The sequence below is a fragment of the Balaenoptera ricei genome, chromosome 1, assembly GCF_028023285.1.
Source record: "Balaenoptera ricei isolate mBalRic1 chromosome 1, mBalRic1.hap2, whole genome shotgun sequence".
NCBI classification, from domain to species: domain Eukaryota; kingdom Metazoa; phylum Chordata; class Mammalia; order Artiodactyla; family Balaenopteridae; genus Balaenoptera; species Balaenoptera ricei.
In genome coordinates this window covers 34,749,601-34,767,993 of record NC_082639.1, presented here as the reverse complement: position 1 = coordinate 34,767,993, position 18,393 = coordinate 34,749,601, and the positions used below count along the sequence as shown (strand labels likewise).

Here is an 18,393-nt window from a genome sequence, read left to right as displayed (position 1 = left end):
TTTTTCTTTTCTGTTTGCTCATTATCTCCCTCTCTATTGACGTTGTGCCCTTAGGTCAAGAGGTCTCTGATCTTGAAAATAAAGATACAAAAATAACCTTCTTTGATCCCACCACATCCCCCTCAAGTTACTGTCCTCTTTCTCACATCTTCCACACTCCTCAGATCACTGGATTTGGCTTCTGCTCTTACAACGACGCTCAAAATGCCAAATCCAGGGAATTCCCTGGTGGTCCAGTGGTTAGGACTCTACGCTCTCACTGCCGAGGGCCCAGGTTAAATCCCTGGTCGGGGAACCACAAGCTGTGTGGCCAAAAATTAAATAAATAAATTAATTTTAAAAAATGCCAAATCCAACTGGACGTGTTTCTGCTCTTTTTATATACGACCTCTGTGCAGTATCTGCCCACTCCTTTCTCTGTTCTATGATGCCACGTCACTTTCTCCTGTTTTCACTCTTACCTCCCTGGCCTTTCCTCCCCTGTGTTCTTCCTGGGCTCTTCTTCCACAGACCCATCAAACGCCACCATTCTTAAGGACCCTGCCTTTGGCTCTCTGCCCTTCTCACTATCATGGGGATGAATAGCTCGGGCAAAGGAGTCTGACATACCTTTGTTCAATCCCTGGCTCCATCACTTTATAGCTGTGTGACTAACACAAGTCATGTAACTTTTTAAAACTTTGCTTTCCCCCAAATAGAATGGATATAATAGTAATGCCTACCTCATTGGGTTGTTAGGAGGATTAAATAATAATCCATCTCTGCTAAGCTCCAGGTCTATCTAGAAAAAGTGGAAAGAAACAGAAATACACTGAAGTTAGAACAAATACAAGTGCAGGTGGCAGAAGCTGCCAGTTGTCCTTCAATATGTATTCTTCCCTTTTTCTACAGAAATAAGACACTTAATTTTTTTGACTGATCACAGGGATGCCTGCTTTCAGCTTGATACAGCTGTGTGACTAAGTTCTGACCAATGGGATGTAAATGGAATTGTGTGCCACCTAGCCTAGGAAATGTCCTTAAAGGAACAGGATGCCCTCTTCCTCTTCCTCTCCCTTTCTACCGGCTGGAATGCAGACAAGATAGCTTGAAGCTTGAGCAGCCATCCCAGACACCATGAGGCGGAAGCCACAGGCCATGGATAATAGAGTATCGCATCGCGAGAGAAGAAATCTGAGTCTTTGGCAATTTCAAAATGCTGCCCTATCAGTTCTGGGCTGCTTTATTCTTGACTTTTATGTGAGAGAAATACATTTCTTTCTCAAGCCATTACTATTATGAGTTTTCTCACCTTTACAGCTGACCAATCCCAACTACTCAGGAGGGTTACTGGAAGAATATGATACAAGAGCATATGCTGCAAACTAAACCTAGCTACATGGGAAATGGATACGGAACTGGACAGCCATTACTAGTCTATCCTGACCCATGAGGTCTTTGTCTATGGGTTTCCTTGTGAATCTGCTCCCATTTACTTGCTTCTCTACATGGATGGACCTTCTCTGCTTGCTTACTCATCAGCTAAAAACAGCCATCCAAGTCCTAAGCCTATGTAATTTTTCAGGCTGTCATTCCTGTTATCTACCTCTTAGTTCAAATTTATGAAAGAGAGACAATTAATTATTTGTTGCTCACCCAACAAATCATGCCCCTCTCTCCGAAGTTAGTTGTACAGTATTCCTCATTCAGTTAGCTGTGGCTGGGATAGGTTGGAAGTAGGGGTACAAATATGGCCACCAAAGCCTACTCTTTAAGCAAGCATTGGTGGAGAGGTACAAGTTCCAGGGAAGAGTATGTAGGCTAGGAAGGCAATACAAAATGAGTCTACTATTTAAGACCAATGCATATCCAACTCTCTAGTGAACAACTCAGTTTGAACAATCCACTCATCTTTCTCTTACACCTGCTCCTCCTTCTGTATTCCACAGTTAATAAAATCACCGTCAATATATAGCTTCCCAAGCCAGAAACCTAGGGGTTGTCCTTAGCCCCTCCTTATTCATCCCACTCTCATGGACAACCAGTCCTGAATTTGTAGACTCTACATCTTTTATAATTTTCCAGTTCATCCTCTCTTAGTTTAGCTTCTCCTCATCATTTGCCCAACTTAGTGTAATAGCACCCTTAACTGATTTCCCTGCTCCTGGGCTGGCCCCCGTCCCATCTGTACTCCACAAAGCTCTCAGACTGACCCTTGTGAATGCAAGTCACTTGCCGCTTAACATTCGTATTGCTTTCAGGAAGAGTTCGAACACTTAGCTTGGCACCAGAGAGTCTCCGCAAGCTGGTTCTCGCCTGTCTCTCTCGTCTTATCTCCTGCCACACCTTGACAGCCCTTCATGCCAGTGTACGGATTGATCCCCATCATGCTGCTTATTCCATGACTTTGAATATTTGGGTCCCTCTGCCTGGAATCCTGGGTCCTTCTACCTGTTCTGCTCTGACATCCCAGAACTCACATTTTTCCAGTGGATTTATTGAGACCCGATAGTTGAGTAATTCGAAAATTCTAAAAATGCAGATCTTGAGGTAATACAAATTCATTCTTTGAATTCTAAATGCTTTGACATCTAAACTGTGCCTAAAATTGCACATAACAAAGTATATAAGAATACTGTTCTTTAAAAGGAGATACTGAATAAATGCTCATTAAGTATCTTAAAAAGCCACTGTCTGCAAAGAAGCACATCCTGTAGCATTTTGGGGCTTCCAAAAATGTCTAGATGTAAAGAATGAGGCAGTAAAGCTGTCAAAGCAAACCGAGACAGAGACAAAGAATTTTAAATGGGAGGAGGGCAAAAAGAATGAGTGCAGCCGTTTCGACTTGTTCTTATTTCTCCTAGTAGGTGCCCTCCAACTACAGTGCAGGGGCCAGGACCATACCTCATGCTACAGCACATCTCCTGGCTCTGAGAAAAGGATGAACTTTGGATCCCATGGTCTTCGAGTGACATAAGCGAACACAGTAAAGAGTATGGCCATGAAAACTGAGATATGCACTTGGGTTATTCATCCTAGCCCTTCTTTCTTCCTCCTCCCCAAATATAATTTAAAACTTACAGATGTCTTAAATACAGTATATATTATACCTTTTATTCCTTTTCCATCCCTGAATAAAATGAGAAAAATACTTTTTTTAGAAGTTCAGAACAATGTAGCAATGTTTGAACTTAAAATAGAAAATTAAGTGAAAAAGAAAGGCAAAATGTACACTATAACTATGTAAAAAAGTATGCACATAAGCAAAGACTGACACAGAACAGAAAAATGAACTGTTGATATGTCGACCTCAGCACTACTGACATTTGGGGCTGGCTAATTCTTTCTTGTGGGGGGTTGTTCTGTGCACAGTAGAATGTAGAGCAGCATCCCTGGCTTCTACTAACTAGGTACCAGTTATACATCCCCAGTAGTGATGACTACAAATGTCTCCATCCATTGCCACATGTTCCCTATGGAGCAAAATACCCCCACACCTGTCCCGGGTTTAGAACCACTGGGCTAGGGGTGAGAGGAAAATTTTTTTAATTTTATGTTAATATTGCCATAATGATGTTTGTTCAATAAATACATATTGGAAGGGGAAAGGAAAACTCCTTACCATATAGCATCTAACAGCTTCTTTTTTCAAGAGTTAGAATTTATTCAGTTCCCATTTAATGTGAAAAATTGAAAAAGCTGCAGAACTTGTTTTTCTTTTCCAATCTACTATAAAAAAGAAAGCTGAATTTCTCAGTATTTGGAAACCTGACTTGGCTTTAAGCATGAACATCACAAATAACTGCTGTAATTGGCCTGAGCAATAAAAATATCTAAATCATTCTATCCCCACAAATACCTGTTAAAAAGGTACACTTTGCATATCTTCAAAATAACTTTACATTTAAGAACAGTAAGACTCAATGAGAAACACACACTTTAAGACAAATAAAGTTTTCCATGCTAAAATACAATTGCACTGGATCTAAATAAATCATATTCTATTTTTAAGGCCTCTCTGCTCCAGTCTTTTTAGGACTATTAAGCCTGCCCCCTTGCCAAAAATATTTATTTTCAATCATTCCTCCTGTTTTTTTTTGTTGTTGTTGTTGTTTCTTGACTCACATCACAAGGGATGTTTCTGATTAAGAAACCGACATGAAAAGGAGGCACAAGAACTGTTTCAAGCATCTCCTTTCCCGAAAATTCTATCGTATCACGGTTTTGGGTTCATGTGGACTTAAAGTTGAAATCTTGTTACATGATCATTCTGAATGATCTTTTCACATACATGAATGCATCACGAAAATGTATGTCTAACACAGTATTCACTTAAGCAAGGAACAATCTTCCTTCTTTATATAAGACTGAGATAAGCCCAAAAAATACATTTTGATTTTTTTCCCCTCCACTTTCAAAACACACTAGTAGAAATTTACTGTTTGTATTTACCAATGTGTGCTTCTCCATTCTCGTCTCTAGTTTACCCAAGACAGAAAGCTTGCCGTAGCACAGAGAAACAAAGAAAATCTTCCAAATGATGCCAGGACTGGAGAATGTGAAATACTTAGATACCCAAAGCATTGTAGCAGGAAAGAAGGAGGTCGTGTAGAGATGACAGAGGTGGTGGAGACGAATGGACATTCAGGAGTGTGCAGTGTGGACATTCAGGAGTGTGCAGTGTGGACAAGAAAGCGTGAGAATGGCTGCGGAATGAGCAGGATGAGAAAACTGGCGCTCAGGATAATGAGGGAAGTGGATGAGGTTGTAGCTTGAAAGGCAGAAGGTAACTGACTTGATGACGTCTGATGTTGAGGATACAAAAGGCCTCCAGAGCTTCATCAGGAATTAAAGTTCTGCATGGCGAACATAGGGCAAAACGGAGAAAACGGCAGTTCTTTGTTCACAGGCCGACAACCAGGGGAATCCGTGACTCGGTGGACTTTGTCATGGCCTGGACCTTCAGACGCAGTCTCTGTGCAGGGGTGAGTCTTCGCCTGGAAAGTGAGAAAAGGAACGTCTACCTAACAGACTGAGGGTTCTAAGCCGTCTTTAAATAAAAGCAGCAGCCTAATTCTAAAGGCCTGAGGCGGGTGGGTCCCGGGAAACCGGCGAATCCATCCTCAGGCAGAGAAAGGCCAAGCCAGGTGAGTCTCTTCTCCTGTCGTTTCGGGCCCTGCTGGGCAGAAAAGCGGGAAAGACCTGGAATGCTTAAAAAGAAAAAAAAAAAGCGGAGAATAGCTGCTTTCCTCCTTGGGGCTGCGGCGGGAACCTCAGTAACCAGGCCGGAAATTGTCCTTTGGAGAGCGCAGTGAGTGTCTGGGGGCCGCTACGCTCCACCGCTGCTCAGCGGAGAGCTGCAGGTGCCGGTCCGGTCACGGGCGTCATAGCAACCGCGCTTTCTGCGGAGACGCCGCGTCCTTCCGGCGGGAACCATAGAAACGACACGCACCATTGGCTCAGGGGCTGTGCTTCCTGCCAGAGACCATTGCTACGGCGCAGACCGTTGGCCTCTGGCTTAGCTCCGGGAACGAAGGTATGGCTCATCCCATTGGCTCTACAGTAACCATGGTAACGTACAGGCGCGTATTTGCAACTTTTAAGTGTAAGTTTTGCCACAGGGTGTTTATAGTTCTCATGTAGCTTCCCGCCAGGCCTTATCGAGAGCCCCAGCCTAATAAACTTGGATTTATTTTTCTAGAAGTAACTTCATTCTTAAAGGGGGAGGTTGCTAGGAGTTCTGAATTTTAGGTCAGAATCTGTCACCTGGGTGGGGCACCTAAGACAAATCACAACACTTTTGGAATCGGCTTATTATTGTAAAAATGAAGAAACCGGACTTGACTAGAACTATCCCTAAAGCTGAAGTCCTTCAGAAGCCCTAAGCACTGAAAATTCGGTTTATGCGAACAGTATCCTCCACCTATGTAATGCAAAATAAAAATAAAAATTTAACATAGCCTCGGTTTTTATCATCTTCATTTAAATGCTCTTATTGCAAGATTCTAGTTAGTTCATCAAAGCTCGATTTTACTCATGTTTTGGGGCCCTTGCTTTGCTGGTATCCCAAACACATACTTGACATTTCTTAGTCTTATTCTAGTTTCTCATAGGATCCTTTCCAAAGCTTTGCCGGTTCTACATGCTTTATCTGGACGGATACTGTTCGCATAAACTACTTTCTAGAAGTGCTTCAATCTCTCCTTCTGGCACCAGAGCCCTTGCAAGTGTTTTTCTCTCTTATCTGAGATGCTCACCACCATCACCTCCAGCCCACTTAACTTCTGTGTAGCAGTTCAAGCGTCATTTCCTCCTCAAGGATACTTTCCTTAGTCCTCCGATCTAGATCAAGTTCCTTATTTGCTCTCACTGACTTATGTTCCTTTTCATTCTTAGGTTTTTTTTTTTTGTCCGAGCTGTGGCTTGGGGTTGAACCCGGCCAAGGCAGTGAAAGTGCCTCATCCTAACCATTAGACCACCCTCATTCTTAGTTTTCTTTCATTCTTTACACACTTCCACTTGCTGATTAAACAAACAAACAAAACAACTTCTTGGAATTTTTACATGTGTAAATACTGTTTAAATGCTCTGAATGGAAACTAAACCGAATTGGAAAACACTCTAAATAATTCCATTTAGGGTAGTGGTGGTTGTTTTTAAGCATTAACAAAACACAACAGAAAATGGTTCCCAAGGGAAGTAATAATTATGATAAAAACAAACATCAGAATCACTTCTAGTTCTAACTCCATTTATCCTCACTCTACAGTCAAAGATAATGACAGCCATCATCCACATAAGCTATAGATGTAGGGAAGAAAATCAATCTTTTATTCCATGCCCCTTTAGTACTGCAGCCACTGCCTAGTCTGTTGCTTTTTAGGTTTTGCCAATTGGACCAGAAGTTAATTTAAGATTTTTGTTCAATGGGATTTCTGCCTCCAGAGAAGTCCTGATTGCTGCAGTTACTTTTCCTCTGCTTCCTGATTTAATGAAGTCACATTTCCTAAACACTTCACCTGAAGTATTTAGATGTATCTTAGCACTTCTGTTCATATCTTTTCAATTAAAGTTTATTGTACTTCTATTATCAGACACAATTTGGGCTACCCTTCCCAACTCACTCCATGAATTGCATTTTAACTCATTTATGTGAGGTAGAGTACTTGCTTCTACCTAGTCCTTAATGGTAGTGTTTCACATTGCACTCCGGACCATCCTATGGGTCATTTAGGGTATTTCTCTGGACTCCACTTCTTTTGCACTCCCAACTCAAAGTCCAGGACAGTGGGAGCTTTGAAAACACTGCCTTGCTAAGTGAGAAAAACAGCAATTGCAACCATTTATTGAATGTGAATTACGTGCCAAGTGCCAGACTCATGCTTTACCTTCACCATTTTATTTATTTAATCCTCACAACAAATGGTGTTATTTTGCAGAGAAATTATCGCCATTTTATAGATGAGGAAACTAAGTCAGGTATCTAAGTTTACAATGCTAATCGGTGGCACAGCTGGAAGGGTCTAACCCGGCTAAGATGATTCCAAAACCCATACTCTTTACCACCTTGTAATGCCTCCTTCAGGGCAGTGGGCACCAACTGGGCCCTGCATGGCCCCAGGTAGAAGCCCGGGTTAACTTTCCCTCAAGAGCAGTTCTAAAATATTTGAAAGGTAAATTCTTAACTCAAATATGGAGTGAGTCTAGGACAAGAAGCAAGGAGTAAATGTAGTGGGACAATCATCATTCTATAGGTAATCTATCTTTGGGGAGGTGTCCTTCTCTCCTACTCCCATCTTTAGTAAATTTCAAAAAAACAAAAAAAAAACAACATCATCCTTTCCATTGTGTTGGCTTTGGGGCACACACTTTATTGTACTTAATTTTTTATATATCCATTTCCCAAACTAGACATGTTTATTCATCTCTTGAATCCTCAAAATCCTCAGGGCCTATCACATAGTAGGCATGAACAAATATTTGATCTTCAAAGCATGGCCATTCATGCATCCATAATCCCTTTTACAGTATGAAGAAGATTGATATTCAGGCCCCACATGTATATTTTGAGGAATATAATTCCCAATAAGCTCTTTTTTTTTTAGGTGAGAAACAACTTGAATCATTTTCAAAATCAAGATAACATTCAGGTGAGTGTGTCAGGTGGTTTGGTCATACTGCTTTACCTTTGTTTTCATGTTTTATGAGTATTAAAAGACCTTTAAAAGACAAACACCAAGCAATATTCGTCTGCACACCACTCACTGCTTTTCCCCTTCATTTTCTGTCTTTAAGAAAGCAAAGGATTTATTCTAGTTCTCACCATCTGTAAGAGCCCTGGTCCACTGAACAATTTTTGATCCTATAAATAAAGGCTTTTTACTTCAGTTTTTGTCATGTATAAAAGCGGTATGTCGAGACAGAAGATCATCCACTATCTTCTCTTCTATCTCTATGCCTTTTCCTACTTCTTCCTCTGATAACAATAACTTGGTTTCTGAGTCTTTGGTTATAATAACCACAAAGGACCGACGTGAATCAAGGATATTAGCCACCACCACTTGATGTCGATAAATTTCCAAAGCATTCCGTGCACGATCAATTACAATGGAGGGGTCAGTCTCCAACTTAAAGGAAATTATAAATGCTTTGGGAGCCCAGTCTTTAACCAAAGGAGAAAGCATTTTTGGCACCATCTTCATTGTTATCTGTATTGGAAAAAGAGAAACTTAATAAGCAAACAAGGTTACTACCTACCAACCAGGTCAATCTCGAGGGAAACTAAAGAAGCAGAGACTCAGATGTTTGGCTATGTCAGTTTAAGTGGGATTTCTCACTTCAAACTTTTTAAAGCATATTAAATGCTTACTTAAAAGCCTTGCCTCTGTAGTGTTCATAAGGATGCCTGATTTCAAGGCTTCATACATATTCTGGGGCAAACCATGTCTTATGAATTAGCCCTGCTCTGCAAACCTCATCGCCATTAATAGAGCTCTAAAGAACAGCATTACATTTTCTCAAACATTCCCTTTTATTTTTTAAACCAAACCCTCAAATAAACAAATGCAAATAATCTGTTTATGCAAATGTTAGTTTGGCAGAAGCTCAAATAAGGTTGAGTTTTTAAACCTCTCAGCCTAAAATATTTCTTGCATTGCTAGACTGGCTATTTGATTCCATTTAAAAACTGTAACTTCTAAAAAAAAAATAAAATTGTCACGTACCATCTCAGCATTGAGGAAACAGAAGTGACTGTATTTTCATTCATCAAATACTACTATATTATTCTCAATCCCTTCTAAGGGGAATGTTGAGTCGTTTTGTGTACTTTCAAGATAGAACTAAGAATGACAGGAATTACAGGATAAACTAAAGCTCCCAGAATTTAAAAAGTATGAAATCACTAAGCTAACCGTCAGGATTTCTCCTCAAAGAGTTAGCAAGTGGGATAGGGATCACATACCCATTCCCCGCTTTATTTTTCTCCTTAGCATTTATCACTACCTAACATAGTATGCATTTGACTTACTTATTGTCTCCTCTGCAGAATATAATCGAAACAAGGGCACACTATGTTTCTTTTCACTGCTTTATCTCCAGGTCCTACAATAGGGCCTGGCATATAGTAGGTACTCAATAAATATTTGTTGAAGAAATGAACAAATGAACTATTCTACAAAGTCAGCAAGTGCCCCACAGGTAGTTTCTCCTATTTAAATTCTACTTGTATCACCCAGTAAATGACTAAGAATTCCCTCAGGTTCCAAGTAGCCAGATCATCTCAGCATCTCAACCACACCACTACCTTCCCCATACCTCTTCCTTAAACTGCAACAATAACCACCATCTAATCACCCCCCACCACTCTCTCTAATTCACCTTTCATACTGATGCCAGAATGTTCTTCTCAAACAAAAACTTTATCTCATTCTCCTACTTTGGTTTCCCTTGGCTCCACAGGATAAAGTTCAAGCTCCTTAAGAAGGAATACAAAATCTTCTACGTAGGAAGCTGTCTCTTCAGTCTGCCCTCCATCCCCACCACTCTCCAGGCTCTCCAGCCTTACCAAACAACTTCAGTTCACAACACACTGCCCATTTCCAAACTCCAGTCGTTTACTCTATCTGGAGTGACCTTCCCTACTTTGTCTGGTACACCCTCTGCTCATCTTTTAAAACCCAGTTCAAGCCATCTCCTCCAGAAAGCCTTGACTTTCCCCGAGATTCACTCACCCCATGCTCTGACTTCACTTTGTACGTACCTCTACTAGAGCATTTATCACTCTGTACAGTAATTATGTCTGTGTCCAGCAACCTCACTAGATTGTGAGGTCCTTGAGGGAGAGCGGTGTCTTAGTCATCTCTGATCCCTAGTGCCTAGCACATACGGAATGCAGAAAGGCCATCTCCAGATCAAAAGGAAATTAACCCAAGATTGGTTATAGGGAATCAGATCTCTGGAAGAGAAGCGCCCATCACCTGCAGTGGGCCCCCAGATGACTGGATCTTGTGTTCAGGCATTTCAGACACAGGAACATAGAAATCTGACACGGCCGCAGCCAGGTAAAACATCGCAGAAGAGCCTGCAAAAAGAAGCACAGGGTGTAATAAATCGGAGAAGGGTATGGGGTCAGCTCCTTTTCAACTCAGGTTCCCCCGCTGTGAGAGCCGTGGGTAAAAAGGGGGTAAGGGGATGCGCGTCTTGGGGGAAAGGCTCTGCCTCCCGGCATCCGATGGACACCTAAAGGCACGCACCTAGAGGATTGAGCGCCTGGGCTGCAGCCTGCAGTAGATGCAAATAGTCTGCCAAAGTGGTGAACTCTATGGCCAGGAAGGTGCCGGCAGCCTCAGCCTCCTGGTAGCTCCGCAGAGCCGCAGCGAAGCCCGGGAGTGCCTTCTCCTCTGCCTCCAAGCTCAGCAAGCCCGAAGCCGCTTGGCCGGAGGGCCGCAGAGCCGACAGCCAGGTCTGGGGCGGGAAGCGGTGGGCAAAGGGGAAGGCAGAGCGAGCACGGTACAGAAACAGGACCCCATAGCCCGCGGCCAGGAAGGCTTCGGCCGAGGTAGCACCGCGCCGCCCGCTGCTGAAGTTGTCCAGGAAGCGCACAGGCCGGGCTTCCAGGGGGACCTTGGTGCCGCCGGACGTGACCAACACTACCCGTCGGCCCTGCGCGCCTAGCCTGGCGGCGAACCGAGCCATCACCTCGGCCCAGCGCGCAGCACCGGCGGGCTGGGGGAACTCGGCGACCAGGTCCACTGCCGCCATCGGTCCCGGAACGCGCCGCGCCAGCGCAAACTACAGGGTCTTCGGCGCCACGCCCCCTGCCCCGGTACCTGGCCCACGCGCAGCCGCAATAGTGAGGGGGCGGTTCGCTACCAAGCGCTGCAAGCCAGCGCCGGGTTTCTGCAGGTCTGGAAATGCGTGCTGGTTCCGCCCCACAGCGTGCGCAATTGACACTGAGCTGGCGGGAGTTCTCGGCTGGGCAGGCAGCTGGAGGAGTCACACCCCCTCGTTTAGTTTCCTAGTCTGGGTGAAGAGCTGGCTGTGTTTGACCCTTACCGGCTACCATACAGACTCTGCTAGGCTTGGACCTCGCTAAAATTTGAGTGCCCGGCCATTTAACCTTTGGATTTGTAGTGCGGGGCTTGTTTTGTTTTTTGTTTTTTTTAAACCCTACAAACACACTCCAAGTGTCGGTCGAGGCACGCCCCTACCCCCTGCCCTCGAAATGCTTGGAATGAGGATGCGCCTTGTTGGTCACGTGACACCGCCGTCCAGTGTGTCCTCGCCAGGCAACGGTCCTAGAGACCGACAACACCGTTTGCCGCAGCATGAACGTGATCTACCCTCTTGCGGTGCCCAAGGGGCGCCGGCTCTGCTGTGAGGTGTGCGAAGCGCCAGCCGAGCGGGTCTGCGGGGCCTGCACAGTCACTTACTACTGGTAGGCCCTGAAACGTGGCACCTGGGCGCCTCAACCCCCTCTCTCTCAGTCAGGGAGCCCTCAAAGCGGCTTCAAGACAGGCCCCTAAGACTTCTGTGTCTGCGTCCGCTTCCTCTCCCACTCAATCATTCCTCCCCGGATGTTTTGTTGCGCGCCTACTGTGCGCTATGCACTGTTCTAGGTGCTGAACTTACTGGGGGAAACTCGGGAGACCACGTCCCTCAAAAATCTAATGTTCTGGGACTTCCCTGGCGGTCCAGTGATTGAGACTCCGCGCTTCCACTGTAGGGGGCGGAGGGTTCGATCCCTGGTCGGGGAACTAAGATCCCACATGCCATGCGGCTCTGGCAAAAAAAAAAAAAAAAATCTAACGAGAAAGATAAGTAAACCAACAGACAAAACAAGATAATTTCAGAGAGTGATAAATGCCATAAAGACAAAGGAAATGTGATGGGAGGTTGGGCAGACAGCCTTTCTGAAGGTAGACTATTGATCTGAAGTTAGAGTAGGAACAGCCCGCCAGGGAAATGCTGGGGGAAGAGTGGCACAGTGAGGCTCCGAGGGAGGGAAGACTCTGGTGTGTTTGAGGAATAGATAGAAAGTTAGTTTGTCAGAGCATAGCCAAGATGGTGACAGTGTGGGGAGGGTAGTACAAGATGAGATCAGTTTTCATTTATTCAGCATAACACCCACTGATCTTTGCTTCAGATTGGACCCTATTTGGCACCTGAGATAAAACAGCTAGGTTGCTGACGTCCAGAAACCTAGTCCAGAGCCAAGTAACTTGTTTAAAAAAGAAAGTCATTATAATACAACCCTACATGACAAGTGCTGTCACTCAGGGAGTACTATTCCCTGGGACCTCTAAGGATGGAAGCATGGTGATGGGGCAGTATCTGGAAAGGTTCCTCTGAAGAAGTGACATTTGCGCTGGGTCTTGAGAGGTCAGAAGGAAATTGCTAGGTGAATGAACAATGAAGAAGGAAAGGTAGAGCACTCCTGGCATGCAGGACTGCTTGGGTAAAGGGTGAGAGAACAGACTTTGTTCAGAGGTGGGTAGAGAAGGTAACCGTGGAGGAAGCAGTCACTGATTTTCAGACTGCAGTCCAGGGCCCATTAGCGGGTCATGAATAAATCACAACCAGCATTTTAAGAAAAAAAAAAAAAAATAGAAAGTATCAGAATAATCCTACTTGAATTGTTTCTTGAAACTTTTGTTTTAATGATTTATGTGGATATGTGTCTTTGTACTAGTGAAATGTATTTCCTACTGTACGCTGAGTTAAAAAAAAAAGTTTAAAAATCATTGTGATAGGTAGTAGTAGGAGTTTAAACCAAGAAGATAAAGATTAGGGCCAAACAGTGACATGAGATCAAGGAGTTTGGAATTTATCCTCTGGGGGGTCATGGATGGTTTTAGATTGGAAGGTAGACACTGAAGGCTGCGTAACTTCTCAGTTGCAGTGGTCCCAGTGGAGACTGAATTAGGTGTCCCTCCTCAGTGCTTTCACAGCACTCTTTAGGTCCCTTAGCCTCAGATTTATGACATGGATTGAAATCACTTGTTCAGTGGTCTGTATTCCTCACTAGGCTGTATGCCCCATGAGGGCAAGGACAGCATCTGTGTTTTCATTGCTGTTTCTTCAATGCATATAGAATACAATTTAGAATTTGTAACAGAAACTACAAAGCCCTGGTTGCTTCTCTATCTTCATTTCCCACCAGTCATCCCCTGTTTTCCTTGTTGCAGTTACAGAGGCTTTCTTTCAATTCTAATTTGCCAACTCTTTTCCTCCCTCAGTTTCTTTGCCCAGGCCGTTGCCTTTGCTGGGAACTTTCCCTACAATCACGAATCTTCCTAGCTCTCTTTCATCTTTCTGTTCTCAGAAATGTTATTTCTTCGAAGAGGTCTTTCTGGAAAACCCAACCTAAATGCCCGTCTCTGATTTTCTCTCTCACATTTTTTCTTCACTTTTTCTGTACTTTTATGTTTTTGTTTTACTTGTTTAATATCTGTCTTTTTTTTTTTTCTGGCTGGGCCGCGCAGTTTGTAGGATCTTAGTTCCCCAACCAGGGATTGAACCCGGGTCCCCTGCGTTGGAACCACTGGACCGCTAGGGAAGTCCTGAGTAAACAATTTTAAGTACAGGACTGGCACTCTGGGGAGAGATAAGACTCCTTTGCCTGATATGAGCACCTACCTCTTCCCCTGTCCCCTTCATCCCTCCAGCCAGAAGCAATTCCTCCTTCCTCTCAACTCACTTTGTACTTACTCTGTACCTCTCAGATGACTCTTATTTCCCTGCCTCACTTTAGTTGTTGGCGAACATGTTAGCTCAATTTTATTATGCTCTGTTAATGCAGGATATTATGTTGAATATGTAGAAGGACTGTCATATGTATGTTATCTTTTGATCTGTTTCAGACCCATCTGTGTATAACCTATGGTCTCCAGCAAAGTATCTTGAAATAATTGAAACTAAATATTTGATGAATGCATGAATAAATTATTTCCTATGCCCTTATCCTCCATTATTTTCTTTCTCTTCTTTCACCTCCTTTAATTATTTTTAAGGTCTTCTACTCTCCCCCTACCTTTGCTCCAGATTTCTATATCCTTGTGTCCTAGAGATTTCATGATTTTTCCAGAAAATAAAACTGTGATAATTGTTCTATATCTCACAAATGAGGGCCTTTAATATCCCCTTCCAGGGTTTTCACAGTTGAATGTAAAGCATCTAGCCCCATGCCTGAGACCATGCTGGCACTCAATAAATATTGTTTTTCCTCATCCCAAATTTAAAGAGCAGGAAGGACAGTCAACTTGAATTTGTGAAAGTTTATTTTTTTGCAAAATAATTTTTCCCAATTATAAATGTAATTCATGCACACTACAGAAAACTTGAAAATACAAAATATAAAGATGAAAAATAATCCGTAATCTCACAACCCAGATAATTAATAGCCTGACATTTTGGTGAATTTCTTTATGCTCTTTTCCTATAAATACATTTATTTTATACACTCTGTGTAATCTTGTGCATATCATTCTGTGTTGGATTGTGAGAATGTTCCCAGGAAATAGAACATTTTTAAGAGAAGGCAATTTTATTAAAGTACACAGTGAAACATTATAGGTGAAAGAGGCTTCAATACTATAGGTTAGTAAGTCGTAGCATATAGATAAGAGTAATTTGCAATAATTTTTCCTTTCATTTAACATATGGGGCACAAATTAAAATGCTTTCACTGTCCAGGAAGAGAAAACAGTGAAGTGGTATTCAATAGTAAGATCTGTGGTGAACTGGAGAATGAATGCCCCGCCTAACGACATTCAAATTAGTTTAAAAAACATGGTAATGGCCAAACAAAACATGTCTGGCCCACAAGCTATTTGATTGTGAGCCCTAATTTGAAAGCATACTTTTCAACTCCTTCTTTATGCATGACCCAGTGATGGCTGTGAGGGGTGATACAGATGAATAAAGAGAGCTCAGGAATATATAAATATGCGCCCTTTCTTTAGAAAGGCAAGATATGCAGGTGCTGTCTGTAGAAAAAAAGTTCAGGCAGTTAAGTAAGTTAATATTTCCATTGCTCACACAATTACTCAGTAAGCCCGTATTAAATAAATACCCTGTGGAAGTCACCTATTTCTTTATTTTGGCTGTTAAGTGCTTTTATTGATTTGTTTTCAATAATTATCAAAAAACCCTTAAAAATGCTTTTTGTCATTTCTGTGAGAGCTGTCACAGTTTATAAAGAAGATATTTTATCGCATTTCTGTTGTCCCAGAAGAAAGGAAGGAGAGAGAGTATTTGAACACAGCTATGTATTGTCTATGACTGCTTTTATGCTACAACAACAGAGTTGAGTAGTTGCAACAGAGACCAAGTAGCTCGCAAAGCCCAAAATTTACTGTCTGGCCCCAAGAAAAACTTTGCTAATCCCTGCCCTAGGTTATTGTTACCTGTTTTGGAATATGTGTAAATGGAATCAAATAGCTAACTTTCTCACATTTAAATAAAAATATATAATAGGCAATAGTAATGCAGAAACCCATGATTGTATGCATCCAACCACAGTCTCAAAATACATGAAGCAATAACTGTCAGAACTGAAGGGAGAAATAAATAATTCAATAGTAATAGTTGGACACTTCAATATCTGCCTTTCAATAATGAATAGAACAACTGGACAAAAGATCAGCAGGGAAATTTAAGACCTGAACAACACTATAAATGAACTAGACCTAACAGACATTTATAGAATACAGAATATACTTTCTTCTCAAGTGCATATGGAACATTCTCCAGGGTCGACAAGCTGTTCGATCATTAAAAAATCTCAGTAAATTTATAAGGATTGAAAATATACAAGGTATGTTCTTCAACCACAATGGAATGAAATTAGTAGTCAATAAGAGAAGGAAGTTTGGTAAATTTATGAATGTGTAGAAATAACACAAACAACCAGTGGGTCAAAGAAGAAATCACAAGAGAAATTAGAAAATGCTTTGAGATGAAATGAAAACAAAAGCACAACATACTAAAACTGATGTGATGCAGTGAAAGCAGTACCTAGAAGGAAATTTATAGCTGTAAACACAGCTAAAAAAGAAGGAAGATCTCAAACCAATAACCTAGTCTTACACTTTAAGGAGTAGAGAAAGAAGAGCAAACTCAACGCAAAGCTAGCAGGAGGGAAATAGTGAAGATTACAGCAGACATAAATGAAATAAAAGATAGGAAAACAATACAGAGAATCAACAAAACCAAAAGTTGTTTCTTTAAAAAGGTCAAAATTGACAAAACTTCAGCTAGACTGACCAAGAAAAGAAGACTCAAGTTACTAAAATCAGAAAATGGAAGTGGAGGGACTTCCCTTGTGGTCCAGTGGCTAAGGCTCTGCGCTCCCAGTGCAGCAGGCCCGGGTTCGATCCCTGGTCAGGGAACTAGATCCCACATGCCACAACTGAGAGTTCACATGCTGCAACTAAAGATCCTGCGTGCTGCAACTAAAGATTCCGCATGCCTCAATGAAGCTCCTGCATGCCGCGACTACGACCCGGCTCAGCCAAATAAATAAGTAAGTAAATATTAAAAAAAAGAAAATGAAAGTGGAGACATTGCTACCAACTTTACAGAAATAAAAGGGGTTATAAGAGAATACTATGTACAATTGTATGCCAACAAATTTGAAGACCTAGATGAAATATATTCCTAATAAGACACAAACTACCAAAACTGACTCAAGAAGAAATAGAATATCTGAGTAGGTCTATAAATAAAGAGATTTAGCTAAGTAATCAAAAACCTTTTCACAAAGAAAAGCCTAGGAAGATTTCACTGGTGAATTCTGTCAAATATTTAAAGAAGACTTAACAATTCTTCACAAACTCTTCCAAAAAATAGAAGAGGAGGGAAGAGTTCCCAACTTTTTATGAGGCCAATATTATCCTAACACCAAAACCAGAGAAAAACATCAAAAGGAAACTACAGACCAATATCCCTTATGAATATAGATGCAGAAATCCTTAACAAAATATTAGTAGACCAAATCCAGCAGAATATAAAAAGAATTATATATCATGACCAAATGGAATTTCTCCCAGGAATTCAAGGTTGGTTCAACATATGAAAATCAATCAATATAAAACATCATCTTAATAGAATAAAGAAAAAAATCATATAATCATCTCAATAGATACAGAAAAAACACTTGGCAAAATCCAACACCCTTCATGATAAAAATACTTAACAAAGTAAGAATAGAAAGGAATTTCTGTAACTTGGTAAAGAGTATATATGAAAAAACCATAGAGAAACACAGCATTAGCATCATACTTAATAGTCAAAGACTATAAAATCTTTCACCTGTAAAATCAGAAATGAGGCAAGCGTGTCACTTTCACCACTTCTATTCAACGTTGTACTAGAGGTTCTAGTTGGGGCAATTAGGGAAGACAATGAAATAAAAAGCATCCAGCTTGGAAAAGAAGGAGTAAAAGTATCTCTCTTCACAGATGACATGATCTTATATAGAGAAACCCCTAAAGAACCCACAAAAAAACTACTAGAGCTAATAAATGAATTCAGCAAGTTTACAGGATATACAAGATAAATATGCAAAAATCAGTTATATTTCTGTATGCTAGCAATGAGCAATCTGAAAATGAAATTAAGACAGCTATTCCATTTACAATAGCACTTTAAATAAAGGAATAACCATAGAAGTACAAGACTTATACACTGGAAAAATACAAAATATTGTTGAACAAAATTAAAGAAAACCTAAATAAGTGGAAAGATATTTTATATTCATAGACTGGGAGACTTAATATGAAACAGTTTGATCTGCAGATTCAATGCAATCCCTGTAAAAATTCCAATTGTCATTTTCGCACAAATGGACACTCTTATCCTAAAATTCATATGAAAATGAAAGGGACCCAGAATAGCTAAAATCTCAAAAAA

The 18,393-nt window shown here is 41.5% G+C and overlaps 3 protein-coding genes across 13 annotated transcripts in view; 1 reads left to right on the top strand and 2 right to left on the bottom strand.

Moving 5' to 3' along the window:
* The window catches only part of CCDC30 (coiled-coil domain containing 30), a 153,574-nt gene extending 148,237 nt beyond the window's left edge, over nt 1-5,337 (bottom strand). For 4 of the 7 annotated variants that reach the window (XM_059920004.1, XM_059920008.1, XM_059920006.1 and 1 more), the window contains exon 1: nt 4,432-4,510. Coding sequence is in view for 1 of the 7 variants with exons in the window: in XM_059920039.1 (XP_059776022.1) it covers nt 723-781; nt 4,432-4,623 (251 nt within the window). In the remaining 6 variants the exon portion in view is untranslated. Of the gene's footprint in view, nt 1-722; nt 782-4,431 lie in introns of all 7 variants that reach the window. The other 3 variants (XM_059920012.1, XM_059920018.1, XM_059920039.1) reach the window with 2 other exon arrangements.
* Nucleotides 5,338-7,824: 2,487 nt separating this feature from the next.
* On the bottom strand, nt 7,825-11,449 carry PPCS (phosphopantothenoylcysteine synthetase). Of its 3 annotated transcripts, none has more exons than XM_059920088.1 (3): nt 10,734-11,449; nt 10,458-10,561; nt 7,825-8,687 (listed from the first exon to the last, which is right to left on the bottom strand). In XM_059920088.1, exons 1-3 carry the CDS (start codon nt 11,239-11,241, stop codon nt 8,364-8,366), a joined length of 936 nt encoding a protein of 311 aa, XP_059776071.1. In that variant the 5' UTR covers nt 11,242-11,449; the 3' UTR covers nt 7,825-8,363. The 3 variants fall into 3 exon arrangements, with proteins under 3 accessions (XP_059776071.1, XP_059776082.1, XP_059776091.1); XM_059920099.1 differs by having other exon boundaries at nt 11,179-11,258; XM_059920108.1 differs by lacking the exons at nt 10,458-10,561; nt 10,734-11,449 and adding an exon at nt 10,241-10,428.
* Nucleotides 11,450-11,624: 175 nt separating this feature from the next.
* ZMYND12 (zinc finger MYND-type containing 12) overlaps nt 11,625-18,393 on the top strand; it is a 36,439-nt gene continuing 29,670 nt past the window's right edge. For all 3 annotated transcript variants that reach the window (XR_009502811.1, XM_059920072.1, XM_059920062.1), the window contains exon 1: nt 11,625-11,917. Coding sequence is in view for 2 of the 3 variants with exons in the window: in XM_059920072.1 (XP_059776055.1) it covers nt 11,808-11,917 (110 nt within the window). In the remaining variant the exon portion in view is untranslated. The remainder of the gene's footprint in view (nt 11,918-18,393) is intronic.